The following is a 27168-nucleotide window of genomic DNA, read 5'->3' as shown; positions in this document are numbered from 1 at the left end:
AAGTAACTGGAACTACAGGTGTGCGCCACCATGCATGGCTAATTTTTGTACATATATAATTTTTGCAGTAGACATGGGGCTTCACCATGTTGGCCACGCTGGTCTTGAACTTCTGACCTCAAGTGATCTGCCTGCCTCAGCCTCCCAAAGTGTTGAGATTACAGGCGTGAACCATCACGCCTGACCATTTTTTTTTTTTTTGGTAGAGATGAGGTCCCACTATGTTGGGCAGGCTGGTCTCAAACTCCTGGGCTCAAGCGATCCTCTCGCCTCAGCCTCCCAAAGTGCTGGGATTACAGGTATGAGCCACTGTGCCCAGCCCATTTTTTTTTTTTTCTTAGTGATGGAAATGATAATAGGAATGCTGCTGCAGGGAGAGAATTCAGTTGCTTCAGGAGAACTGGAATGCTATTCCTTTTTCATTTTCCTGTACCAGCTGTGCCATTTTGCCATATATTTTTTCATCTGCATGGGTGGGACACCCACCTCCTTCACGCTGGCTGTTTGCTGAGGACAGGGAAACACTGTCATTCTCTGGGCTTCCCCCAGTGACCTTTCCTGAACAAACACAGTGGGGACCCCTGGTGGAAGAAATGTAACAGTCACTCAATCCATAACAATTTTTGCTTGAAAACTTTATTAAAATAAGGATTAAACCTGAAAAAAGAACAATCAGAATGCCAGCCCTTTGCATAAAATCAGCAAGAAAAAGGAGAGAGAGAAAAAAGAAAAGGAAAAAAAAGAAAAGAAGAGAATCAGTCCTCTCCACTTCTTCCCAGAGACTTAGGCGGAGAGGCGGAGAAGGCCCACTGCCCTGCAGTGCCCGCAGCCTGTAGCGGGGAGAGCTGTGGGCAGGTTCTCTGTCTCAGGGCTCAGTGGACTAGAGAAGTAAGTTTCCACCAGAGCACAGGCTCAAGAGTCACAGATACCTAAGCCTAGAGAACAGATTATCCTGAGGGAATGTAAACTCCAGGAAGTTGATCAGAGAATAGGAATTTGGGAACAAACAATTATTCTGAAAGCCTGCAGAGCCTGAAGAGGCAGGAGCCATGCACACGAGCCTCTAACTGCCCTTGGGTGCCACGATCTGCTGGACATAGTTGACAACATTGCTGTGAAGCTGGGAGGCGGTGGATGCAAAGGTCTCCTTGGCGAGGGTCTGGGCCACCTCACTGCCACCCATCATTGCGTGGTACAGCGGAAGTGTATACTTCTGCTTCCCCTGCAAGAAACACACATACACATGCCTAAGAAGCTTGCCCGGTGGGTCTGTCCAGCCCTCCTGTACCAGCCTAATAGCAGCCATGGCTAGGTGCTAAAAGGGATGTGGGTACCACAGTTGGAATGAGGAGTTTCTCATCAGAAGTGCTCTAATTCCGGCATCTTCTTGGGGGGCCAAAGATCCATGGAGATGCATGGGAGATGCATCCCAATCCATGCTAACTTGGGGATGTCTACACTCAACAAAACAAATGAGTTGGGCTGACACAGTGGGACTCCAGACTTTTGGAAAGGGGTAGGTGGTGAGCCACCAAGTGAATAGCAGATATCAACAGCTGCAGCACATAAAGCTCACAGCTGCATACGGTCCAACTGCAGTCAAACAAAGGAAAACCCACAGGTCAAATTCACACAAATAAAAGCCAGCGACATCGCAAGTTCCTAAAATCCAGAGCCTTGAGGAAGCCGTCAGAGGGCTCAGAATATCCCCAAACAGGCACGCAGCCCTGACTTTATGCAGAGCACTGCTTCATCTCCAGTCCAGCCCCTCCCTGCTCCAGAATCTGATGACATTCAGTTCATCCTGAGAGCCTGGGGCCCTTCCCCAACAGGGCAACTTCCACATAGTGACAGAGGGTCTGGCTGCTGTCCCAACCATGCCCAAGTCACAGGGCAGCAGGGACCTATCCTCCAAGCCTTTGCTCTTCTTGCTCGACCTCTGGCCCCTTTCCCTCTTGCGTTTCCCGCATGATGCGATCACCCTCTTTCCCGCCTCTGGGTTGGCTCTGGCCAGCTTTTTCCCCTGGTGTCTCACCAGCTGAACTGCAGAAAGCTCCGCAGGCCTGCAGGCTTCCTCTTGTCCCTAGGGCAATGCCTTCAAAGCCACACTAGTAAAGAGGCTGAGTGGTAGGATCCTCAGGCCATTTGCCCCTCCCTCTGTGCCTCAGATGAGTCCTCGATGAGCCCGGTCCACATGATCACTTCACGTATGGCCGAGTGGGTCCCGGTGTGCTTTCGGGAAGAGCGAGGCAGAGGTCACCCACCTGGTTATGCAGGAACTCCTTCACTTTCCAGAAATCTTCCTGGTGGTCGTTCTTGAGGACGATTTGGCCCCATCGTAGCCGGAGCTCTGCATTCCGGGCATTTGAGATACTTGGGTATGTCTCTCCAAGTTTTTTCACATTCCCTGGAGAAGAGAAAGAAATGATTTGTGGCTGGGCAAGGTGGGTCACGCCTGTAACCCTAGAACTTTGGGAGGCTGAAGTGGGCAGATCACTTGAGGTCAGGAGTGTGAGACCAGCCTGGTCAACACGGCGAAACCCTGTCTCTACTAAAAATACCAAAAACAATTGGCCGTTGTGGTGGTGCACGCCTGTGTGGTGGTGCACGCCTGTAATCCCAGCTACTTGGAGGCCAAGGCGCTAGAATCAAGAATCGCTTGAACTCAGAAGGCGGAGGCTGCCGTGAGCCAATAGCACCACTGCACTCCAGCCTGGTCGACAGGGCAAGATTAAAGCAGACATATTCCCCCAATATCCTGTCCCATTTGTATTCCTGCCACTCACCTGCTAAAGGTCATCTTGGCTCTAACTTATTTTTTTTAACCTCTTGGTGAACATTATTTTGACTGAGCAGCCACAAAGCATTAGTGGTTGACAGCTTTGGATGACTGGGTTCTGTGCGACCTGTTTGTACCTCAAGTTCATTCTCTGTCACTCGGGTATTTAAATCACACCACCTACTTCCCAGAGGAGCTGTGTGAATTAAATGACTTAATAGACACAAAGGCTTTACAAGAGTCACCTGCAGAAGCTTCGGACTTGAGCAATGCCAGGCTTTGTGACTTTGTCCTTATGGTGCTTGTAGGTAGAACCCATAACCTCCTGATGGCACATTCCTTGTGGAGGGCCAGCCTCCCTATTGTACGTGGCAGTCCCCTAGAGGCAGGCATCACTACCTTTTGTGAGTCTCTCTCTAGCCCCTGACATAAAGCTCTGCACACAAGGAGCCCTGGTTCACCATTTTCTTACCAGGAGGAAGAGGGGATTTCTGGAGGATCTTATCCAGGAAGTAGACCAGCTGGTAGGTCTTCCAGGGAGAGATGGCCACGGCTTCAATGGCCTTCATGTCCAGCTCCTTGGCTGCCCACAGCTGGGCTAGCTCTTCAGCAGGCTTCATGAGTGAGTCCCCAGGGGAGAGATCAGGGAGGTAAGGGGGCCAGCCAGGGGTATTCAGCCATCGATCAAACTCAAAACCTGTTTGGGAGAAGGAGAGAAGATACTATCAGAATTCTCTGGCCAGGTTATGGTCAATTGGTTCAAGCAACTCCCAGAGACCTCAAGTTTCTCCTCTCTCCATCCCAAACTCTTTCCCCAGCATTGAACATTACTTTCCCATGTAACCACTTGCTCCAGCAGAGTCCTAGTTATAATGGTATCTAGAGACTGTGCCGTTTCGACCGTGAAAGTGCTTTTCATTCCAAATTAGCACCGTGTTGTCAGAGCCAAGTTGGTGGATGCTCTATTCACGTGTACATTCTCCTACCGATCACCAGAACCACACTGTACTTAAGCACCGGGGCTCTAGGACCAGGCTGCCTGGGTTCCTACCCCTGCTCTGCCATTAACTAGCTGGGAGGCCACAGGCATGTTACTTCACCTTTGCACCTCAGTTTTATCTATAAAGTGGGGGTGATAGGCCCTGCCTCAGTGATGGCTATGAGGATTACATGAGCAAATAAACATTAAAAGCTTAGCGTACCACCTGATGCATAGTAAGTACTCTGGAATTATTAACTACCATTAGCTCCGGAGTCCCATGACGTTAAAATGCAAGCCTCCAACCGAACAACAGGTGCTGCTAAAGGTCTGACCAATCCTACTGTCAGAGGACGCAGACTTCGTCAAACCAACACAGAGTGACTCAGGGCGGTTCAGGCCACAGCAAAAAGTGGGGGTTTATCTAATGGACTGTGTCATCCATGACAGGACATTTTTCCTTTTTTCTTTGGAAGCAGTACCTCCCAGGCAGAAATTGGGGGCTGGGTGCGGTGGCTCATGCCTGTGATCCCAGCATTTTGGGAGGCCAAGGCAGGCAGATCACCTGAGGTCAGGAGTTTGAGACCAATCTGACCAACATGGAGAAACCCTGTCTCTACCAAAAACACAAAATTAGCCTGGCGTGGTGGCGCACGCCTGTAATCCCAGCTACTGGGGATGCTGAGGCAGGAGAATCGCTTGAACCCGGGAGGCAGAGGTTGCAGTGAGCCGAGATCATGCCATTGCACTGCAGCCTGGGCAACAAGAGTGAAACTCCATCTCAAAAAAAAAAAAAAGAAAGAAAGAAAGAAATTAGGACAGCTACTGGGATTGCCTTCACTCAGAAGACCATAGGAGGGGGCACTGCCTCCGCTCCTGCCCTGTGAGTTTTAGCTCGGAGCAGTGGCGCAGCAGCAGCAGCAGCAGTGGCAGCTCTCTGGGCAAGTTAAGGGTCTGACTATGTGTGTCCAGGTATGAGGAAAACAAGAGGAGCGGAGAGGAGAGAGTAAGGAAACAGACTGGGAGAAAATGAGGCAGAGAGGAGTCAAAAGAAGTCATTTGTCTGGAATAAATCCCAGGATTCTGGGTTTGCTCCTCAAAATGCCCCTACCTAGCCGACTCTGACCCAGTGTTTTCCCACCCACCACCATCTTTCCGAGTGTATATGAGATATCATTCTCTACGCATTTTTAGAAGCCTGTGGGCCAGTTCCTCTGCTTACCTGGAATGATATCCACTCTCTTCTTCTTAAGCTCAGGGAAATATTCCAAGTAGAAGTCCAGAAAGTCATCGGCTAAGATGCTTTGGAATTTGAATTCATGCACATAGGCCTGTGAGGAGGGAAGGCTCTTCAGACCCTCTCTGGCCCCGTGGGGAGTGAAGTCCTTCTGTGTCCTGGGTTCTCCTCCAACCCCTTACCTCTTTCGCCCCCTGCCTCTACCCTTGCTCAGGCCCAGTGGCTTTATCCACTCCTCTTCCTTCTCCCCTCATGTGACTATACCTTGAGAAAATTGTCAAACTGATCCTGATCACCCACCAAGTGGGCCAGGTATGAGACAAAGCAGAAACCTTTCTCGTAGGGGGTCTCGTTATAGGTGTCGTCCGGGTCAACACCTGGCAGAACAGAAAGCAGACAAGATTTAAGCTTTTGTAGCCTGTCACCCGTAACATTCTTCTCTAGCTCTAGAGTCAAAGACTAGCAATGGAAGAGATCAGAATTCAGCTTCCCCAGGGACAGCAAGGCCAAGATCTCTCTCTTAAGATCTCTCTCTCAAGGTCAAGATCTCTCTCCAGATCTTGGCCTCTCTCAAGGTGCTTCCAAGGAGATCTCAGAGGGTCATTTACTGTGGATCTAATATGAAGACAAAGAAACCAGCCTTCCAGAGGAGCGGACACATTTCCTTCGTCCCAGGATATACTTTGTGTGGGTAGGTTCCATCAACTCTTCCCACTGAGCACCAGGCTGTGTCTTTTCCATCCCTATTGGTCACCACCTAAATACTCAACCTCCCGTCCCAGATCAGTGTTTTTTTTTTTTTTTCTTTTTCTTTTTTTGAGACAGAGTCTTGCTCTATCACCCAGGCTGGAGTACAGTGGCACAATCTCGGCTCACCGCAACCTTTGTCTCCCGGGGTCGAGCGATTCTCCCGCCCCAGCCTCCCCAGTAGCACCATCACGCCCAGCTAATTTTTATATTTTCAGTAGAGACGGGGTTTCTCCATATTGGCTAGGCTGGTCTTGAACTCTTGACCTCATGATCCACCCGCCTCGACCTGGGATTACAGGCATGAGCCACCATGCCCAGACAATGTGCTGTTTTCACAGCTGTTCCAGGCTAAAACTAATTACCAGTCTCCAAGAAATTCATCTGCACACTTAACAGCATTAAGGAACATGAGCTTCGACTGCATAAAAAGGTTTCAGATTAGTCACACATGGAATGAAGGAAAATGTTAGGAAGTAAAAAGCTCTGAATTTAGAGAGAGGACCCGGATCTCAGTTGCAGTCATGCACTGATTAGGTATATGACCTGGACAAGACACTTAACTTGTCTGGCACTCAGTCCCGTCCTCTGTAAAATAAGGCTAATGCTTTTACTCTACAGAATCCACAGATCTGCCCTGATGATCATGAAGGAATGGGAAAGAGCCTGGTAAAATAATACAGACTTGTACAAATGCAAAGCAATGATAAAGTCATCACGAACCATACAGACTGGACAGAACTCCTATCTGGCTGCAGTAGCTTGGGTTCAGTTATCCTAGTGGCCAGAGAATTGGCCAGAAAGAGCTCTGGAGTGCCCCTCCCTCCGAATACAGCATTCTAAGTGTGCACTGATCAACATGAAGTTCACATTAACTTGGGGCTCCAAGCTCAATTGAGGGGAGTGGGTGTCAGACAGAGGAGCCTCCTGGACCTGGTTCAATCTTCACGCGGAGCTTGTTGAGTGGGTTTTCCTCTCCAGTGATGTCCATGTGCTGACGCAGCAGAGCTCGCCCCGTTGCAGCCTCCAAGCAGGTGTATGCAGCGCCTGGTGCAGAATCAAACATAAGCCCCCAGGAAAAAGTCTGTCACCACATCCAAGTGTATTTTCCTGACAGAGACACTGTGCTGCCTCTTTGTGGCTTCAAGAAGAACAGCAACAGATACCTGAAGCTTAATAACATTACCCTCCTGGGGACCCAGGGCAAACAGGGACAGTTACAAAGAGCCTGATTAAGTCCCTAGCTCCCTGTTGCTGTGGGCTACAAAGGACTTGGTTAACTCAGGCTGTTAGTCTCTCTCTTAGATGAGGACTGGGAGAATCGCACCTTTCTGACAGTTACCTTTCCTTATCAAAGTACTATATTTTTATCTTATTTTATTTATTATTTTAATTTTTTGAGACAGAGCCTTGCTCTGTCGCCCAGGCTGGAGTGCAATGGCGCGATCTCGGCTTGCTGCAACCTCTACCTCCTCCCGGGTTCAAGCCATTCTCCTGCATCAGCCTCCCGAGTAGCCGGGATTACAGGTGTGCACCATCACGCCCAGCTAACGTTTGTATTTTTAGTAGAGAGGGGGCTTCGCCACGTTGGCCAGGCTGGTCTCAAACTCCTGACCTCAGGTGATCTGCCTGCCTTGGCCTCCCAAAGTGCTGGGATTACAAGCGTGAGCCACCACGCCCGGTCCCCGGCCTTATTTTTAGAAAATGATTTGATCTTCTTTTTTTTTTTTTTTTTTTTTGAGACGGAGTCTCGCTGTGTCGCCCAGGCTGGAGTGCAGTGGCCAGATCTCAGCTCACTGCAAGCTCCACCTCCCGGGTTTACGCCATTCTCCTGCCTCAGCCTCCTGAGTAGCTGGGACTACAGGCGCCCGCCACCTCGCCCGGCTAGTTTTTTTTTTGTATTTTTTAGTAGAGACGGGGTTTCACCGTGTTAGCCAGGATGGTCTCGATCTCCTGACCTCGTGATCCGCCTGTCTCGGCCTCCCAAAGTGCTGGGATTACAGGCTTGAGCCACCGCGCCCAGCCTGATCTTCTTTTTTTTTTTGAGACAAGAGTCTTGCTCTGTTGCCCAGGTTGGAGTGCAGTGGCACAATCTCAGCTCACTGCAACCTCCGCCTCCTGGATTCAAGCAATTCTCCTATCTCAGTTTCCCAAGTAGCTGGGACTACAGGCGCACACCACGATGCCTGGCTACTTTTTGTATTTTTAGTAGAGACGGAGTTTCACCATATTGGTCAGGCTGGTCTCAAACTCCTGACCTCAGGTGATCCACCCGCCTCAGGCGTGAGCCACCGTGCTTGGCAATGATTTGATCTTCTGTGAAAACTTAGAATTATTTTCATCTGACTGTTTCTGTCAGACAAAAGAAATTACCAACCCCAAAATTTTAAGGATCTCTAAGTCTCCTTCTGCATTAAAAACAATGACTGAGGGAATAGTGGAGGGGAGGGGGACAGGGTTTTGGAACCAGCCAGCTCTGCCCTTTCCTAGATGTTTTGACTCTGAGTAAGTGACTCAGCCTCTCTCAATCTCAGTTTCTTCAACTGTACAATGGGATAAAAATATTTGCTTGCAGGATTCCTAATGGCTGATTAAGATATTCACAAATAGGCTCTTGCTATATATATTCTGAATGAAAGTACAGATTTGTACAAACTTTCTGGAAGATAATGGACAATATATACTAAAAAAGACTCTGTAATTTAAAATGTTCAGGGCCAGGCACAGTGGCTCACACCTGTTATCTCAGCACTTTGGGAGGCTTAGGCAGGCAGGTCACTTGAGGCCAGGAGTTCAAGAGCAGTCTGGCCAATATGCCAAAATCCCGTCTCTACTAAAAACATAAAAATTATCCAGGCGTGGTGGTGCACGCCTGTAATCCCAGCTACAGGGGTGGGATGTGGGGGAGCTGAGACAAGAGAATTGCTTGAACCACGGAGGCGGAGGTTGCAATGAGCCGAGATTGCAAGACTGCACTCCAGCCTGGGCAAAAGAACAAGACTCTGTCTCAAAAAAAAAAAAAGTTCAGACCCAGAAATTGTGTTTCTAAGAATTTATCCTTATTGAAATCATCTGATATGAATAGACATTTATAGGTAAGGAAGTTTGTCAACATATTTCAACAGAAAATTAGAAACAACCAGTAAATTAAAAAACATCCATATATGCAGCTATAGAAGAAAATCTAATGAGCCGGACACAGTGGCTCATGCCCGTAATCCCAGCAATTTGGGAGGCCGAGGTAGGTGGATCACCTGAGGTCGGGAGTTCGAGACCAGCCTGACCTAAACGGAGAAACCCCGTCTTTACTAAAAACACAAAATTAGCCAGGTGTGGTGGCACGTGCCTGTAATCCCAGCTACTCGGGAGTCTGAGGCAGGATAATTGCTGAACCCAGGAGGCAGAGGCTGCAGTGAGCCGAGATCGTGCCATTGCACTCCAGCCTGGGCAACAAGAGTGAAACTGTGTCTCAAGAAAAAAAAAAAGGCCGGGCGCGGTGGCTCAAGCCTGTAATCCCAGCACTTTGGGAGGCCGAGACAGGCAGATCACGAGGTCAGGAGATCGAGACCATCCTGGCTAACACGGTGAAACCCCATCTCTACTAAAAAAATACAAAAATCTAGCCGGGCAAGGTGGCGGGCGCCTGTAGTCCCAGCTACTGCGGAGGCTGAGGCAGGAGAATGGCATAAACCCAGGAGGCGGAGCTTGCAGTGAGCTGAGATCCGGCCACTGCACTCCAGCCCGGGTGACAGAGCGAGACTCCGTCTCAAAAAAAAAAAAAAAAAAAAAAAAAACACTTAATGACCTGGGGAAATGTTTTTTTTAAAAAAAGTCAGTTGTCGGCCTGGCGCGGTGGCTCATGCCTGTAATCCCAGTACTTTGGGAGGCTGAGGTGGGCGGATCATGAGGTCAGGAGATCAAGACCATCCTAGCTAACATGGTGAAACCCCATCTCTACTAAAAATACAAAAAACATTAGCCGGGCATAGTGGTGGGCGCCTACAGTCATAGTGGTGGGCGCCTACAGTCCCAGCTACTCAGGAGGCTGAGGCAGGAGAATGGCATGAACCTGGAAAGTGGAGCTTGCAATGAGCCGAGATCGGGCCACTGCACTCCAGCCTAGGCGATAGAGTAAGACTCTGCCTCAAAAAAAAAAGAAAGAAAGAAAAAGTCAGTTGTCAAACCATGTATGTGCTTTGTATTCTGAAACCCCACTTGTATTCTGAAACCCCATAAGGAGAACACACTGGCCCCACAGGTTAAGAATGGGATGCAGAGTCCTTAGGAGAGGGGTGGACACTTTACCAAAGAGGATGGTGGAGATCCTCCTCTGGGCGTACATGGTGAAACCTTCATTGAGCCAGAATTCACCCCAGTTGGCGTTGGTGACCAGGTTCCCAAACCAACTGTGGGAGATCTCATGGATGATGACATCTGCCAAGGAGCGGTCCCCAGCTAGCAGGCAGGGTGTGACAAAGGTCAGACAAGGGTTCTCCATTCCTCCAAATGGAAAGGACGGTGGCATGAAGAGCAAGTCGTACCTGCTGAGAAGCAGGGAGGTCACCGAGAGGCCCTGGCTTCCTGGAGTAGACCCTACCTCGCTTCCTTTACCAGCCTATTTCCAAGCCCTAAGAGAAGCAGTCACTAAACAGGAAGAGCATGATTTCGGGCCCAGTGCAGAAAATAAAGCCAGGCTCCTCAGTGCTTCTCCCAGGTGGCTCCCCTGCCTTGCCGGGACTTCCCTCATCCAGGTGGTGTCTGCTCTCCTGGAGCTCACTCTCCAGGCATTTGTTTCCCTCTCTCCTTCCAAGCAGGTGTGGAGGTGGTAAGTATATTATCAGCTCCATCACATGGAGTCCCCTGGAGGCCAACTTGGGGTCATAAAGACCAATGTGCACCCTTTTATCTAAGGAGCCTAAGTCTGAAGATGTCAAAGTTAAAAACAGAGTGTGGGGAAACTTGCAGCAATGGGAAAACACAGGTCAACAAAGGATCTTGACGGTGCTGCCCCATCTCAAACTTGGCAACTGCAGGTCACATTTTCATCACCTCAAGAACCTCTTCTCGGCTGGGCCTGGTGGCTCACACCTGTAATCCCAGCAGTTTGGGAGCCAAGGTGGACAGATCACCTGAGGTCAGGAGTTTGAGACCAGCCTGGCCAACAGGCTGAAACCCTGTCTCTACTAAAAATACAAAGATTAGCTGGGTGTGGTGGGGGGCGTCTGTAATCCCAGCTACTCTGGAGGCTGAGGCAGGAGAATCGCTTGAACCTGGGAGGTGAGGTGGAGGTTGCAGTGAGCTGAGATCATGCCACTGCACTCCAGCCTGGGCGACAGAGCAAGAAGACTCCATCTTAAAAAAAAAAAAAAAAAAGAACTTTGTCTCCTAGGTCCTCTCCTCAGCAACAGTGCGGAGCCTGGCTCACATCCTCCTCTTTTGCTCCTCTCCTTCACTTCTGGGATCAGGGAAACTTTGTTCTGGGAGGCAGGAGGTGGAGAAGCCACACAAAGAGGGAGAATGGAAACCAGGGACTCAGTTTAACAGGAGACACTAGAGTCAATGTGATATCACACCTTCCCCAAACATAAGGTCCAAAAAGCTTCTCTCCTGTTGCCAAAAATTCTTCTATCACCCCGTTGTACTCCTCCTTGGCAGCATCAATCAAGCAGGGCTCAGCCCACACCCGGCTCCTAAAGACAAGAGAACAGAAAAAGCAGAATGGTGTTTAGAGACCATCACAGTGACCCGATCCTGAAAGCACCCGTAGAAAACTGGCCTCAGACAAGTGAATGTGACAATGCAGTCAGCCACAGTGACGGGGTACAAGATCAGATCACCACATAGATCCAAGAGACCGCTCACCACACCAGAGAAACAAGGACCCCAGACAGCCTCATGGAGGTGGAACCGTGCTACATGGTTATGGTTTCACTACTGAATGCAATCTTGCAAAAGTGATTTAACCTTTCTGAGCCTCAGTTTCCTCATCTGTAAAATGAGTGAAGATTAAACAAGACAACACACAAGAGCCCTTCAAACAGCTGTTTATACAGTAAATGTTAGTTTTTTTCTCTCTACTTATAGGAGAGATAAGAAAGGGTTCTAAGGCTGGGTGCGGTGGCTCACGCCTGTAATCCCAGCACTTTGGGAGGTCGAGGCAGGTGGATCATGAGGTCAGGAGATCGAGACCATCCTGGCTAACACAGTGAAACCCCATCTCTACTAAAAGTACAAAAAATTAGCCAGGCGTGGTGGCGGGCACCTATAGTCCCAGCTACTCGGGAGGCTGAGGCAGGAGAATGGCGTGAACCCGGGAGGCGGAGCTTGCAGTGAGCCGAGATGGCACCACTGCACTCCAGCCTGGGCGACAGAGGGAGACTCCACCTCAAAAAAAAAAAAAAAGAAGAAGAAGAAGAAAGGATTCTAGGCCGGGCGCGGTGGCTCAAGCCTGTAATCCCAGCACTTTGGGAGGCCGAGACGGGCGGATCACGAGGTCAGGAGATCGAGACCATCCTGGCTATCCCGGTGAAACCCCGTCTCTACTAAAAAATACAGAAAAACTAGCCGGGCGAGGTGGCGGGCGCCTGTAGTCCCAGCTACTCGGGAGGCTGAGGCAGGAGAATGGCGTAAACCCGGGAGGCGGAGCTTGCAGTGAGCTGAGATCCGGCCACTGCACTCCAGCCTGGGCGACAGAGTGAGACTCCGCCTCAAAAAAAAAAAAAAAAAAAAAAAGAAAGGATTCTAATAATAGAATCTGGAATTGAATAAAACTTTAAGAGACAAACCTATTTTTTTTTTTTTTAAGACAGGTTCTTGCTCTGTTGCCCAGGCTGGAGTATAGTGGTGTGATCTAACCTCTGCCTTCTGGGGCTCAAGTGATCCTTCCACCTCAGCTCCCCAATGCCAGTAGCTAGGACTATAGGTACATGCCATCATGCCTGGCTAATTTTTTTACTTTTTGTACAGGCAGGGTTTCGCTATGTTGCCCTGGTTGGTCTCGAACTCCTGGGTTCAAATGATTCACCTGCCTCAGCCTCTCAAAGTGCTGGGATTATAGGCATGAGCCACTGTGTCCGATCCAAACCTACTAATGTTAATAGAAATTTGTTAACTGCCTTAGGTACAATAATGGGATTGTGGTTATACAGGAGAATGCCTCTATTCTTCAGAGAGGCACACAGATTTACTTGCTTTTAAACAGTCTAGCAAAAATAAAAACAAATCCACTCATATAACTGATATAACAAAGTAGATGGTTCTAAAGGTGTTCAATGCATCATCCTTTCAATTTTCTAGATGTTTGAAATTTACATAATAAAAAGATAGAGAAACAAAGGTGGCTTGGAGGAAACAAAAACAAACAAGAAGATCCAGTCTAATGGAAAGATGCAATGGACTCGGCTCCTGCAGCCAAAGGCTCTGCTTGACCAAGAGTCCCTGGCTGCACTGTAGAACTGCTTTTCCAGTGCCGGGCGCGGTGTCTCAAGCCTGTAATCCCAGCACTTTGGGAGGCCGAGACAGGCGGATCACGAGGTCAGGAGATCGAGACCATCCTGGCTAACACAGTGAAACCCCGTCTCTACTAAAAAATACAAAAAACTAGCCGGGCGACGTGGCGGGCGCCTGTAGTCCCAGCTACTCGGGAGGCTGAGGCAGGAGAATGGCGTAAACCTGGGAGGCGGAGCTTGCAGTGAGCTGAGATCCGGCCACTGCACTCCAGCCTGGGCGGCAGAGCGAGACTCTGTCTCAACCAAAAAAAAAAAAAAAAAAAGAACTGCTTTTCCATATGGACATATGAATGAGAGACTAGCTGGGCTGGTAGCTCACGTCTGTAATCCCAGTACTTTGGGAGGCCAAGGTCAAGAGTTCAAGACCAACCTGGCCAATATGGTGAAACCCTGTTTCTATTAAAAAAAAAAAAAAAAAAATACAAAAAAAAATTAGCAGAGCATGGTGATGCGTGCCTGTAATCCCAGCTACTTGAGAGGCTGAAGCAGGAGAATTGCTTGAACCCGGGCAGCAGAGGTTGCAGAGAGCCAAGATCGCACCATCGCACTCCAACCCGGGCAAGAGTTAAGACTGTTTCCAAAAAAAAAAAGGACTGATGGCAAAGTGGGATGGGTCCAGGCCAGGATGAGGGAAAACTTCCTCTCTGCCTTTGCTGAAGCATAGGAACTATTCTTTTTTTTTTTTTTTTTTGAGACAGAGTCTCGCTCTGTCACCCAGGCTGGAGTGCAGTGACCGGATCTTGGCTCACTGCAAGCTCCACCTCCCGGGTTTACGCCATTCTCCTGCCTCAGCCTCCCGAGTAGCTGGGACTACAGGCGCCCGCCACCTCGCCCGGCTAGTTTTTCTGTATTTTTTAGTAGAGACGGGGTTTCACCGGGATAGCCAGGATGGTCTCGATCTCCTGACCTCGTGATCCGCCCGTCTCGGCCTCCCAAAGTGCTGGGATTACAGGCTTGAGCCACCGCACCCGGCCTGAAGCATAGGAACTATTCTAACAGGAAGAAAAGATATAGGGAAACCAGTATCAGGCACTTCCCAAATATCAAAAGCAAAGACCCAGCCATGGAAGGCTGCATATGCATGTGAGGAAGCACCGAGGGTCTGGGATTACTTGAGGACAGGATCAGACTGCAGTGGGGGAGGCAGTGGCAGGAGGTGGGACATGAGAGGCCCAAGAGGGTCGGGTCACAAAGAGCCTCAGATGCCCTGTTACAGAACTGGACCTTCAGAGCCATGGGAGCATTTTAATGCAACAAGTGACATTATCAGATTGAGTTTTAAGAGATCATTCTGGTTGCAGGACACAGAAAATATGTTAAACTACAAGAATGAGTGAGTTTCTCCAAGGAAAGCATGTAGGAGAAAAGAACAGGTCAAGGACAGAGCCTTGGGCAACACCAACACACAAGGAGCTGGGCAAAGGGTCAGGGAAGAAGATGAGAAAGGACTAACCAGGAGGCCTGACGACCAGCATGGGTGGTGTCACAGAAGCTAGAGGAGGGTCCACCGGGGCTGAAGAAAAACAGCAGAACATGAAGGCGAGGGCTAAAAAGCATCACATGTGTTACCTGTATTCAGGCAAATGACCTCTCTTACTACAGAGTTTCAACAGCATGGCAAGGGAGGGGGCTGGATTCCATTGTAGATTGTAGCAATAAATGATGGTGGGTTGGGGGGGTTTCAAGAAGTGCAGCCAGTGAGTATACATCCTACTCAAATCACCTGGCTACAGAGGGAAGGACAGTGTGTTGTGCCAGAAAAGAATATGGAGTTAAGGGTTTTTTTAGTTTTTGTTTATTTGTTTGTTGAGACGGAGTCTTGCTCTGTCGCCCAGGCTGGAGTGTAGTGGCGCGATCCAGGCTCACTGCAAGCTCCTCTCCTGGGTTCACACCATTCTCCCACCTCAGCCTCCTGAGTAGCTGGGACTACAGGCGCCCACCACCACACCTGGCTAATTTTTGTTTTTGTATTTTTAGTAGAGACAGGACTTCACCATGTTAGCCAGGATGGTCTAGATCTCCTGACCTCATGATCCACCCACCTCAGCCTCCCAAAGTGCTGGGATTACAGCCATGAACCACTGCACCCAGCCAAGTTTGTTTGTTGTTGTTTTTTTTTTTTGGCTTTTTTTTTGAGGTGGAGTCTCTCTTTGTCGCCCAGGCTGGAGTGCAGTAGTGCAATCTCGGCTCAACCTCCACCTCCCATGCTCAAGTGATTCTCCTGCCTCAGCCTCCTGAGTAGCAGGGGTTATAGGCATGCACCACCATGTCGGGATGATTTTTGTGTTTTTAGGAGAGATGAGGTTTCACCACGTTGGCCAGGCTAGTCTCAAACTCCTGACCTCAGGTGATCCACCCACCTTGGCCTCCCAAAGAGGTGGGATTACAAGGGTGAGCCACCGCGCCCAGCCTTGAGTTTGTTTTTCGCTTTGCTATAGATCTAAGAGAAACTGGTGCTTGTCTAGAGGGGGAGGCTGCAGATCTGAAGACAGAGACGTAAATGATGAGGCAAAGTCCCAGAGGACATGTGAGGGAAGAGAGTTGGCTTTAAATAGAAGGAAGGACCCTCATCGCAGTCTGGAAGGATAGAAGCAGATGAAGATAACTTTTTAAGTGGAGGACAGTAAGCTGACATAATCATATCTGATGAATTTAATATTCTCAGTAAAACAGGAGACAAGATCTTCTGCTTAAGTGAGGGGATGGGATTGGACAGTAAACTTGAAGAGTACAGTCTTAGAACAGTGTAAAGGGAGTGAGATGGAAAGATAAATAAAAGGACTATTGAACAACCTTGAAAGCACACCTGCTGTTGAAGACTGTACATCTGTTACATTTTTCTGGAAAACCTCACAAATGTCTATTTTGACTTTCCTTTAATTCCAATTTTTCATGAAGAATTGAAAGTTATAGTGGTAGCCAGGTATGGTGGCTCATGCCTATAATCCCAGCACTTTGGGAGGCTGAGGCAGGCGGATCACGAGGTCAGGAGATCAAGCTCATCCTGGCTAACATGATGAAACCCTGTCTCTACTACAAATACAAAAAAATTAGCTGGGTGTGGTGGCAGGTGCCTGTAGTCCCAGCTACTCAGGAGGCTGAGGCAGGAGAATGGCATGAACCCGGGAGGCAGAGGTTGCAGTGAGCCAAGATCACGCCACTGCACTCCAGCCTGGGTGACGGAGCAAGACTCCGTCTCAAAAAAAAAAAAAAAAAAAAAGAAAAGAAAGTTATAGTGGTATTACTGTGTAGTTTCACTGTTTTCTATATCTCCCAAATACCCACTCATAGAAGTAGAGAAAAGGAATTGTATAACAAGGGACTGGGACATTACAGCAGCGGAATAGTGGGCAAGGAGGTTTGGGGTGTTGGTAAGAGGTAACCAACCACACACTTGGGCCAGGGAGGGAAGCCCAGTCAGGAGGGTCTTGACTGCCCAGGAGAAATGAGTGGCTTGCCGGAAGGGAGGCTGCCATGAGCTCAAGGAGGAGACGTGGTGGAATATAGTGGGAGGGAGGCTGTCAGAGAGCTGGAAGGTTAGCAGAGTCAGGATGAATGAGGACCAGTGGCTTAAAAGTTCAGATATGGTACAGTTCATGACAATGACGATGTCTAGCTCTAGATTCCAGAGCATGGCTGTGAATATGGGTGGCTGACAGAGTGAAGAAGGCTCTCTGAGTAGAGGTCAAGAAACCCTGAAGGTTGGTGCGGTGGCTCATGCCTACAATCCCAACACTTTGGGAGGCCGAGGTGGGAGGATCTCTTGAGCACAGGAGTTCAAGATCAGCCTAGACAACATAGCAAGACCCTGCTTCTGCAAAAAATAAACAAAATTAGCTGGGCATGGTGACAGAGTAGCTGTGGTTCCAGCTACTCTGGAGACTGAAGTGGGAGGATTGCTTGAGCCTGGTAGCCAGAGGGCTCTTGTGCCACTGCATTCCAGCCTGGACAAGAGAGCGAGACAAGAAAAGAAAGAAAGAGAGAGAGGGAGGGAGAGAGGGGAAAACAAGAAGGGCAGGTCAGAGCACAAGAAACCCTGCAGCCACCCTCAACCCCGGGTGTTAGGAGATAAAAGTTGCCAAAGATGATGTGACAGGACACCAGACAGAAAAAGACCATGGGACGGCAGTCAGTGTCTTCAAGGAATTACTTTGTGAACTGTCCTACCACCACCTTGAATATCAAAATTACCATAGTCCTTCAGCCCAGTGGACTTCAGCTTGCTATAACTAGAAGGTTTAAGACAGTCATCCAAGATACCTCCACCAGGACACACATTTCTGTCAAAATAAATGAGGACGCTCTCAGTCAAGCTGCAATCTCATCACCCGTAGTATAGTGCAAAGAGCACTGGATTTGCAATGGAAATACCTGCATTTTAATTCCAGTTTTGCCAACTAGTGGTCCTGCACAAGCCACTCACCACAGCCTTGGTTTGCTTATTTTTAAAATGTAGAGAGTATCATCCTCATGGAGTCTGTGTAAGGATTAGAAGAGATTATACATAAAAGGGCCTACTGGGATATATCCATAATTCCCCTCTGCCCAGGATTTTCCTCTTGCAGTAACAGGGACTGGGATAGGTGGCATACCTTGCCAGAAAACCCTCCCATTTAATAAACCCCCACAGCCGGGTGTGGTGGCTCACGCCTGTAATCCCAGAACTTTGGGAGGCTGAGGTGGGTGGATCACGAGGTCAGGAGTTCAAGACCAGTCTGGCCAACATAGTGAAGCCCCATCTCTACTAAAAATATAAAAATTAGCCAGATACGGTGGCACGCACCTGTAGGCCCAGCTACTCGGGAGGTTGAGGCCGGAGAATCGCTTGAACCCGAGAAGCGGAGGTTATGGTGAGCCAAGATCGCACCACTGCGCTCCAGCGTCCGCAACAGAGCAAGACTCCGTCTCAAAAATAATAAACCCCCCACAAGACCCTACAATGTGGCCGGGCGCGGTGGCTCAAGCCTGTAATCCCAGCACTTTGGGAGGCCGAGATGGGCGGATCACGAGGTCAGGAGATCGAGACCATCCTGGCCAACACGGTGAAACCCCGTCTCTACTAAAAAATACAAAAAAAACCTAGCTGGGCAAGGTGGCGGGCGCCTGTAGTCCCAGCTACTCAGGAGGCTGAGGCAGGAGAATGGCGTGAACCCAGGAGGTGGAGCTTGCAGTGAGCTGAGATCTGGCCACTGCACTCCAGCCTGGGCGACAGAGCGAGACTCCGTCTCAAAAAAAAAAAAAAAAAAAAAAAAGACCCTACAATGTGACCCAGAAGGCAAGGACTGTCCATCTAATCAGGGAAGGAATAAGTCATTACCACCAGTTAAGTGGATCCTGTCACCTAGTTCAATATACCATGTTGTCTTTTATTACAGGCAGTATAAAAAGAAATCATTATCATTCAGTATCTTTAGAATCTATTGTTCTCTCATTTCCCATTAATAGTTCATACTCTCACAAATAGAACCTTAGTAAGGGTATTCTTGGAAACGACATTCCTTTACTTATCTACTTGCTTGTCTGTTGCAAAGATGACATCCTTTTGGTTATTTCCTACCCTGCCTATTAGGAAGACAGCCCTTCGTAAGAGAAGCACACTTTGTCTTTCCAGACTGGTATTGTTTTGAGTGTGTGCACTGGGAGCAGATGCCAGTGGAATCCCATCTATTATTCCATCTGATAACCAGAAACTAAGACTCATGATACCAGCAGTGCCACTGAGCCCAATTATGAAGTCTGAGGCTTGTAACTAATCTTGTCAATGACACCACTGCCTCTAGGAACTGGGAGCAGGGCTAGAGATAAAGAACAGCAACAGCACCAGGAAAAGGTCACAGTTTCACTGTCCAACTGTCCAGCCTTTGATGCTCCCACATTGGGACCAAGCTATGGTGGCAGGTTACATGAGAGCCAGGAAAAACCTAGACTCCTAGTCACACCTCTTTTCTCAGGAAACCTTACAAAATCACTTTTTATCTTCACAAGATCCATCTAACCTCACGGAGGCATTGCTGTCACCGTAGGCTTAGACTCACGCATCTGCTGCAGACAGGAAGGAGAGTCCACTTCCCTCTTAGAAGGAAATAATGATACCAAAGTTGTATATTTCCAGTAACTTAAGTGCAAAAGAAAATGGGGAAGATTTGGTACGAAGATAGGAAAGTAGATATAGCTGCTAGAAGGGCATTAAAACTTAAAGATATTAATGAAGATCCATTTCCCAGGCCGGGCATGATGGCTCATGCCTGTAATCCCAGCACTTTGGGAGGCCGAGGCAGGTGAATCACCTGAGGTCAGAAGTTTGAAAGCAGCCTGGCCAACATGGTAAACCCCGTCTCTACTAAAAATACAAAAATTAGCCGAGTGTGGTGGGGCATGCCTGCAGTCCCAGTTACTTGTGAGGCTGAGGCAGGAGAATCGCTTGAACCCAGGAGGCAGAGGTTGCAGTGAGCCGAGATCATGCCATTGCACTCCAGTCCAGCCTGGGCAACACAGCGAGACTCCATCTCAAAAAAAAAAAAAAAAAACAATTTCCCAAAATTGCAGCCTAAATTCCAACATCCCTCTGTAAGGCAGCCCAGGACAACACTACTGCTAGCAGGGCTGATGATGTTATTCCAGGCAGCAGGATTAGAACTGGAAAGAGGGAGTGGGAAAGGCGGGGAGAAAACGAGCACTTCCTCCAGCTGTGCTCATGCTGCATGAGCTGCAGAAAGGCTCTGGACTCAGACAGAGGATCCAAGACTCCCCAAGAACCACCCCAGCAGGTCCACTGGTCAGAGTCCTCCTTGCCTCTGAGGCCAATCCAACCTTGCCTGTGGGGTCTTTGTCTCCTACCTGGGTCCAACTTCAGCCGAAACCAGATCTCCGATGGCCAAAGCTATCAGATAGGAGGGGATGGGCTGACACATCTGGAAGAAGAACTTATTTGGACCTCTCTTCTCCCAGGTGCTAGCACTCATCACAGCTGTGAAGCCATCTGGGACCTGACAACAGAGAAAGCTTAGGAGATTTTTACCTGGAGAGAGTCTCCTTTTGATTAGTTTGAATAAAGCATGACCAGCCACCTGTGTGTGATGATAATGGCCCAGAGTCTATCTTGGAGAACACAAAGGTTTCAAGAAACTAAATCTGTGCTCAACTGATGGGATTTAGAGGAAGGCTACATACAACTTCAGGAGGTGGAAGAATTTAAAAGTAAGCAATTTTTCAGAAGTACTACTGAATGGATATAATAATTTACCACTGAAATGTGACCTGTTTGATAGATCTGAAATTATTTCTTAATCCCAAGGGCAGGTGCACCTAATCTTAGTCTCCTTACCTCAATAAGAGCTGAATATTTGTATTTAACAGCAGGCGTGTCGAAGCAAGGGAAGAAGGCCCGGTTTAGGACAGCCTGGCCCTGGGTGTACACAAAGGGCTTCTTCTTTCCTGCTGTCTGCTCGGGAGCCAACCAGCAAACCTAAGCGAAAAGAAGAACATTTCAGAACTGACATCTCTCCCACACGAGCTCAGTCTGGCCAGAGAAGTGAGCTGGCTGGAATGAGAATTTTAGGTCATCCTTAAAACCTTTCTGCCAGCCAGTCTGGTTCGAACTAGAAAGCTCTCTCCTCTTGTGTATTTAGTTCATCCTGGAATCCAGGCCAAAGTATGACACCCACTTCACAGGGCAGAGCCACCAGTAAGGGTACTTTCCTCACGGCATCCCATGGGTCATCTCAGGGACCCTGGACCTAGCCTCTGACCCTTTCATCTGTACCCTGTCTGTGTCCTTGTCTCTATGGTAGTTTCTCATCAAACAAAAAACTACTGAACTGCATTTGGACTTGTGATAAGACTCAGAAAAGCAAAACTCAACTGGGAGTCAGTGATTAATATGTATTCTCTTTTCTTTTTTGAGACAGAGTATCGCTCTGTCGCCCAGGCTGGAGTATAGTGGTGCAATCTCGGCTCACTGCAACCTCCATCTCACAGGTTCAAGTGATTCTCATGCCTCAGCCTCCCAAGTAGCTGGGACCAGAGGCGCGTGCACCACCAAGCTCAGCTAATTTTTGTATTGTAGAGATAGGGTTTCACCATGTTGGCCAGGCTGGTCTCCAACTCCTGGCCTCAAGCAACCTGCCCACCTCAGTCTCCCAAAGTGCTGGGATTATAGGAATAAGCCATCATGCTCAGCCTAATATATGTTTTCTTTTTTCTTTCTTTTTGAGACAGAGTTTCACTCTTGTCGCCCAGGCTGGAGTGCAATGGTGCGATCTTGGCTCACTGCAATCTCCACTGCCCGGGTTTCAAGCGAGTCTCCTGCCTCAGCCTCCCAAGTAGCTGGGATTACAGGCATGTGCCGCCACACCCGGCTAATTTTGTATTTTTAATAGAGACGGGGTTTCATCATGTTGGTCAGGTTCATCTTGAGTTTCTGACCTCAGGTGATCTGCCCGCCTCAGTCTCCCAAAGTGCTGGGATTACAGGCATGAGCCACTACGCCTGGCTTAATATTTGTTTTCTATTCCTAAAATTTACCTTTTCAGAAGAAATGTATTCTATATGATAGGCACTGGTTATATGATTCTTTATCTGCATTCTGTTAGCTCTTAAAGGGCAAATCTGGGTTGGGTGCAGTGGCTCACGCCTGTAATCCCAGGACTTTGGGAGTCCGATGTAGGTGGCTCACTTGAGGTCAGGGGTTCATGACCAACCTGGCTAACATGGTAAAACCCTGTTGCTGCTAAAAATACAAAAATTAGCCTGGCGTGATGGCATGCACCTGTAATTCCAGCTACTCAGGAGGCTGAGACAGGAGAATCGCTTGAACCCGGGAGGCAGAGGTTGCAGTGAGCTGAGATCATGCCACTGCACTCCAGCCTGGGTGACAGAGCGAGACTCTGCCTCAAAAAAAAAAAAAAAAAAAAAAGTCAAATCTGAATGATTATAAAAAAACCCAGTTTTTGCCTAGAGCAAACAGGCTTTCATTCACCTGGAAGCAGAGCAGGGTGGAGTATATGTCAGTAACAAATACCATTTAGAATTTAGAAATGGATTCGATTATTCCAGGATGATTTCACAGAGGAAGAAAGAAAACTTTCTGGCTGGACCTTGAAAGACAAGCAGGATTGAGATGGCTGGAAAGGCAGGGAGGAGACATTCACAAGGAGACAAGGAGCAACATGAGCAGAGGCATAAACAGATGCAGGCTCCAGATGCAGAGTGAGAGAGGCAGGCCTGGGCAAGTCTAATGAAGGGCTCTGAACACAGCGGTGTCTGAGACCTATTTTAAGAGGCATAAGGAAGCTACGTTGGGATGCTGGGTTTTTCTTTGAGTTTTTGTGTGTGAAAAAATTAATTAGTGTCCTTATAACAGGTATAGTGCAGTATAGAAAGGGATGAGACAGAGTGGAAAAAGCTGATAAACACTGCTTCAGCCAGGGGACCGAGATCAACGCTGACAGTTATAAATCACGTGGATACTATGCGCCCTCAATACCCGATGAAAATGGCACTTTGGCTGGGGGCGGTGGCTCACACCTGTTAATCCCAGCACTTTAGGAGGCTGACACGGGTAGATCACCTGAGGTCAGGAGTTGAAGACGAGCCTGGCCAACATAGGGAAACCCTGTCTCTACTAAAAATACAAAAATTAGCCTGGCGTGGTGGCACGTGCCTGTAGTCCCAGCTACTTCAGAGGCTGAGGGAGGAGAATCTCTTGAACCAGGGAGGCGGAGGTTGCAGTGAGCCGAGATCACGCCAATGTACTCCAGCCTGGGCAACAGGAGCAAAACTCCATTTCAAGAAAAGAAAAAAAAAAGGCACTTTGCCTCTGTGAATTGCCCCTCAAAACTCATAATCCCAGTCTAATCATGAGAAAACATCAGATAAGTTCCAATACAGGGGCATCCTACACTATACCTGGCCAACACTCCTCAAAACTGTCAAGGTTGACTGGGTTCAGTGGCTCACACCTGTAATGCCGGCACTTTGGGAGGTCAAGACAGGAGGATCGCTTGAGGCCAGGAGTTTGAGATCAGCCTGGGCAACACAGGGGGACCCTGTCTCCATAGAAAAAATAAAAATAAAAAACTGGCTGGGAGCAGTGGCTCATGCCTGTAATTCTAGCACTTTCTTTGGGAGGCCAAGGTGGGAGGATTGCTTGAGCCCAAGCATTTGAGACCAGCCTGGATAACACAGTGAGACCTCATCTCTACAAATAATAAATTCAAAAAATTAGCTGGGCGCAGTTGTATGCACCTGTAGTCCCAGCTACTTGGTGGGGAGGCTGAAGCAGGAGGATCGCTTGAACCAGGGGGATCAAGGCTGCAGTGAGCCATGATTGTGTCGCTCACTGCACTACAGCCTGGGTGACAGAGCAAGACCTTGTCTCAAAAAACAAACTGTCAAAGTTGTATCAAAAACAAGGAAAGTGTGAGAAACTGTCAGAGTCCCAAGAGGATACATGGCAGCTAAATATAACGTGGAATGCTGGATGGCTTCCTGGAACAGAAACAGACACGAAGTAAAAACTAAGGGACTCTGAAAAAACTATGGACTCCAGTATCAGTACTGGTTTATTAATTATAACAAATATATTATTATACTAATGTAAAAATTAGTCTTGGTTAATAATATATCAGCATTGGTTAATTGTAACAAATGTGTCATACTAATGTAAAATGGTAGCAAGAGGGGAATCTGTGTGTATATGAGTATGTAGGGAGTACTGGACTGTATATGGGAACTAGCTGCTCAATTCTTCTGTTAATGTTTTAAAATATAAAGTCTATTAAAAAAAAAAAATTAGGCCAGGTATGTTGGCTCACGCTCGTAGTCCTAGCACTTTGGGACGCCAAAGCGGGCAGATGACTTGAACCCAGGAGTTCGAGACCAGGCTGGGCAACATGGTGAAACCCCATCTCTATAAAAAAATAACAAAAATTAGCCAGGTGTGGAAGTGACAGGTCTGTGGTTGGTCCCAGGTACTCAGGAGGCTAAGATGGGAGGATCACTTGAGCCAGGGAAGTCAAGGCTGCAGTGGGCTGAGACGATGCCACTATATCAGTCAATGATGATTGATCAATTGACTGATCATTGAACGCCATCAATCAGTGATGTTTTTACTGATCAGCTAGGAAATGAGATTTTTTTTTCTTTTTAAGATGGAGTCTTGCTCTGTCACCCAGGCTGGAATGCAATGGCATGATCTTGGCTCACTGCAACCCTCCGTGTCCCAGATTCAAGCAATTATCCTGCCTCAGCCTCCCAAGTAGCTGGGATTACAGGCATGAGCCACCACACCCAGCTAATTTTTGTATTTTTAGTGGAGATGGGGTTTCACCATGTTGGCCAGGCTGATCTCAAACTCTTGACCTCAGGTGACCTGCCAGCCCTGGCCTCCCAAAGTGCTGGGATTACAGATGTGAGCTACGGCACCTAGCATGGAAATGAGATTTTGAAAAAGAACAATGTAGGAAGCTTTTTGACCCTGTCTCAATAAATAAATAAATAAATAAATAAATAAATAAATAAATACAAAAGTTAGCAGTAAAAGCTAACACAGTTTACTCACCATGTACCAGGCACCATATTAGCCACTTACGGAAAGACAACTCATTTAACATATGTCAAGCACTTAAGACTGGTGCCTGGTTCATCTTATTAAATATTAGCCATACGTAAACCTGGGAGGCGGAGCTTGCAGTGAGCTGAGATCCGGCCACTGCACTCCAGTCTGGGCGACAGAGTGAGACTCCGCCTCAAAAAAAATAAAAATAAATAAATAAATAAATAAATATTAGCCATAATCCCCACCTCCACCAAAATTGCTTACTCATCATCTTTGATTTTTTTTTGTTAAAACAGGGTTGCACTCTGTTGCTCAGGATGGAGTGCGGTGGTGTTATCAGGCTGTGAAAGGAAAATCTCTGGGGCCCCAAAATCACTAAGGAAAACTCAAGCTGGGAACCGCTTAGGGCACACCTGCCTCCCATTCTATTCAAAGCCACTCCTCTGCTCACTGAGATGGATGCATATCTGATTTGCTTCCTTTGGAAAGGCTCATCAGAAACTCAAAAGAATATAACCATTTGTGTATCACCTATCTGTGACCCGGAAGCTCCTTCCTGCTTCCAGTCTTCCTGCCTTTGCGTCAAGTTGTCCCGCCTTTTCAGACCTAACCAATGTACTTCTTACATATACTGATTGATGTATCATGTCTCCCTAACGTACAAAACCAAGCTGTGGGCCCGGCGCAGGTCTCGAGGTCAGGAGTTCTCAGGAGTTCGAGATCAGCCTGACCAACATGGTGAAATTTTCTCTACTAAACAATACAAAAATTCACCGGGTGTGGTGGCGCATGCCGGCAGTCCCAGCTACCAGGGAAGCTGAGATACGAGAATGGCTTGAACCTCTGCCCAGGAGGCAGAGGTTGCAGTGAGCCGAGATCTTGCCACTGCACTCCAGCCTGGACGACAGAGTGAGACTCTGCCTCAAATAAATAAATAAAAGAAAAATTAAACTGTAAGCAAGCAGTTTACTGTGAAACTTGCAACCCACTCTACCTGAGAGATAACTGGCAGCCCCAGCCTAAGGACTCTCCAGGAAGGATTTTCTGACTCTTACAGACATAAGCCACCTAACTCCATCTCTTATTTCCAGTATTTGCCCCCCAACTCCGAAAAAAATTAAAGAGCTAACCAACAGTGAGAAGGCCAAATTATTACTTATAGCACCCTAATTCCGGTTCTCACTTTTACTCAAATTCTTTCGTTAATCAAACCCAGGACTTCACAGGAGGAAACAAAAACAAAGATATAAGCTTTAACCGTGGAACTAGAAGGTCACACAGAACAAAGACCTAGATCAGCATCTGGCTAATTCCAGAGCCACCATAAAGCAGAGATAAGGTGGCTGATAATCAGGGACCTCGGCCCAAAAGTCCAAGACAGCACTAAGTGAAATGCATGAACAATAGGTCATCCAGGAAGCCACGGAAGATGTCAGAAACGGCAGTGTGCGATGAGCGGGAATGCGGCGCAATGTAGACAAGCCGCCGAGGCCAGGGAGGAGACGCGGAAGGATGGAAAAGGCAAAGGGTGCACCGCCCAATGACTGGAGCAAGTTCAGAAGAAGGAAATCAGGCAGCCCGGGTGGAAAACAGGAAGCAAGGGGAGGAGGCCGAGAGGCGGCGCGCCGGGAGCTCGGCCCCTCCAGGGACGCTCTGGAAGGGTCCTCCCTGTCCCTCCTCCCGGGTGGGGTAGGTGCGGGCGTAGGGCGGCTCGGGGCCAGAAGGGCGGGCAGGCAGCCGCGGGCGCAGTCCAGGGCTCACTCACCCCGGGTCCCTCCCCGACGCGGTAGGTGAGCAGCACCTGGAGGCGCTCGGCGGCGCTGCAGGGCTGCGGGAAGGACACGCACAGGGCCTGGCCGTAGTGCGAGAAGGGCTGCGTGTAGAAGCTCACGGGCTCCGCGGGCGGCTCCTCCGAGCCGGGCCGCTCCCGCCGCAGGGCCGCCGCCGTCACCTCCAGGCACGGGTGCGAGTCCAGCCGCAGCTCGACGGCGCCCTCGGGCTCCAGGCAGCGCAGGTACAGGACCGCGGTGCCGCTCAGCCCCCGGCTCCCAACGCCGGGCCCTGGAGGCCCAAACTCAGCCCGCAGGTCCAGGTGCAAGTGCAGCAGCTCAAAGGCCCGGAAGTTGGAGGCCGAGGCCACGTCCACCGCCTGCGCCGAGTGCAGCGGTCGCCGGGCCGCGCCGCCGCCAGGGGAAGGCTCTCCGCTAGCCATGGTCCGCAGCGCCGTTGCTCACCAGCCGGGCCACGAACCCTAGGGGAGCCCCGCCCCGAACGCCGCGGGCCCGCCCCCGCCGCGCGGGCCCCGCCCCCGAAATCTGTGCCAGATCGCATCCCCTCCCTGCGGTCTACCGCCCACTCTTC

At 48.9% G+C, this 27168-nt stretch overlaps 1 protein-coding gene across 4 annotated transcripts; it reads right to left on the bottom strand.

The window, feature by feature from the left end:
* Nucleotides 1–618: 618 nt before the first annotated feature.
* RNPEP (arginyl aminopeptidase) lies at nucleotides 619–27070 on the bottom strand. Of its 4 annotated transcripts, none has more exons than XM_030930126.1 (11): nucleotides 26573–27070; nucleotides 20575–20715; nucleotides 20088–20236; nucleotides 11316–11432; nucleotides 10048–10286; nucleotides 6676–6789; nucleotides 5260–5372; nucleotides 4981–5089; nucleotides 3252–3476; nucleotides 2265–2407; nucleotides 619–1222 (listed from the first exon to the last, which is right to left on the bottom strand). In XM_030930126.1, exons 1-11 carry the CDS (start codon nucleotides 27017–27019, stop codon nucleotides 1064–1066), a joined length of 1956 nt encoding a protein of 651 aa, XP_030785986.1. In that variant the 5' UTR covers nucleotides 27020–27070; the 3' UTR covers nucleotides 619–1063. The 4 variants fall into 4 exon arrangements, with proteins under 4 accessions (XP_030785986.1, XP_010377156.1, XP_030785994.1 ...); XM_010378854.2 differs by having other exon boundaries at nucleotides 10048–10283; XM_030930134.1 differs by having other exon boundaries at nucleotides 26609–27070.
* Nucleotides 27071–27168: the final 98 nt, after the last annotated feature.

Source organism: Rhinopithecus roxellana, chromosome 1 (genome assembly GCF_007565055.1).
Source record: "Rhinopithecus roxellana isolate Shanxi Qingling chromosome 1, ASM756505v1, whole genome shotgun sequence".
Lineage (NCBI taxonomy): Eukaryota > Metazoa > Chordata > Mammalia > Primates > Cercopithecidae > Rhinopithecus > Rhinopithecus roxellana.
Note: the sequence above shows the minus strand (reverse complement) of the source record. Positions and strands in the feature narration are given on the sequence as shown.

Coding starts and splice junctions, on each gene's coding strand:
- RNPEP (XM_030930126.1), bottom strand. CDS start 27,019: ATGGCTAGCGGAGAGCCTTCCCCTGGCGGCGGCGCGGCCCGGCGACCG. Junction 10,287..11,315: donor GGACCTTATGTTTGGGGAAG/GTGTGATATCAC, acceptor CCTGCTTCTCAG/CAGGTACGACTTGCTCTTCA. Junction 2,408..3,251: donor GAAATCCCCTCTTCCTCCTG/GTAAGAAAATGG, acceptor TCTCTTCTCCAG/GGAATGTGAAAAAACTTGGA.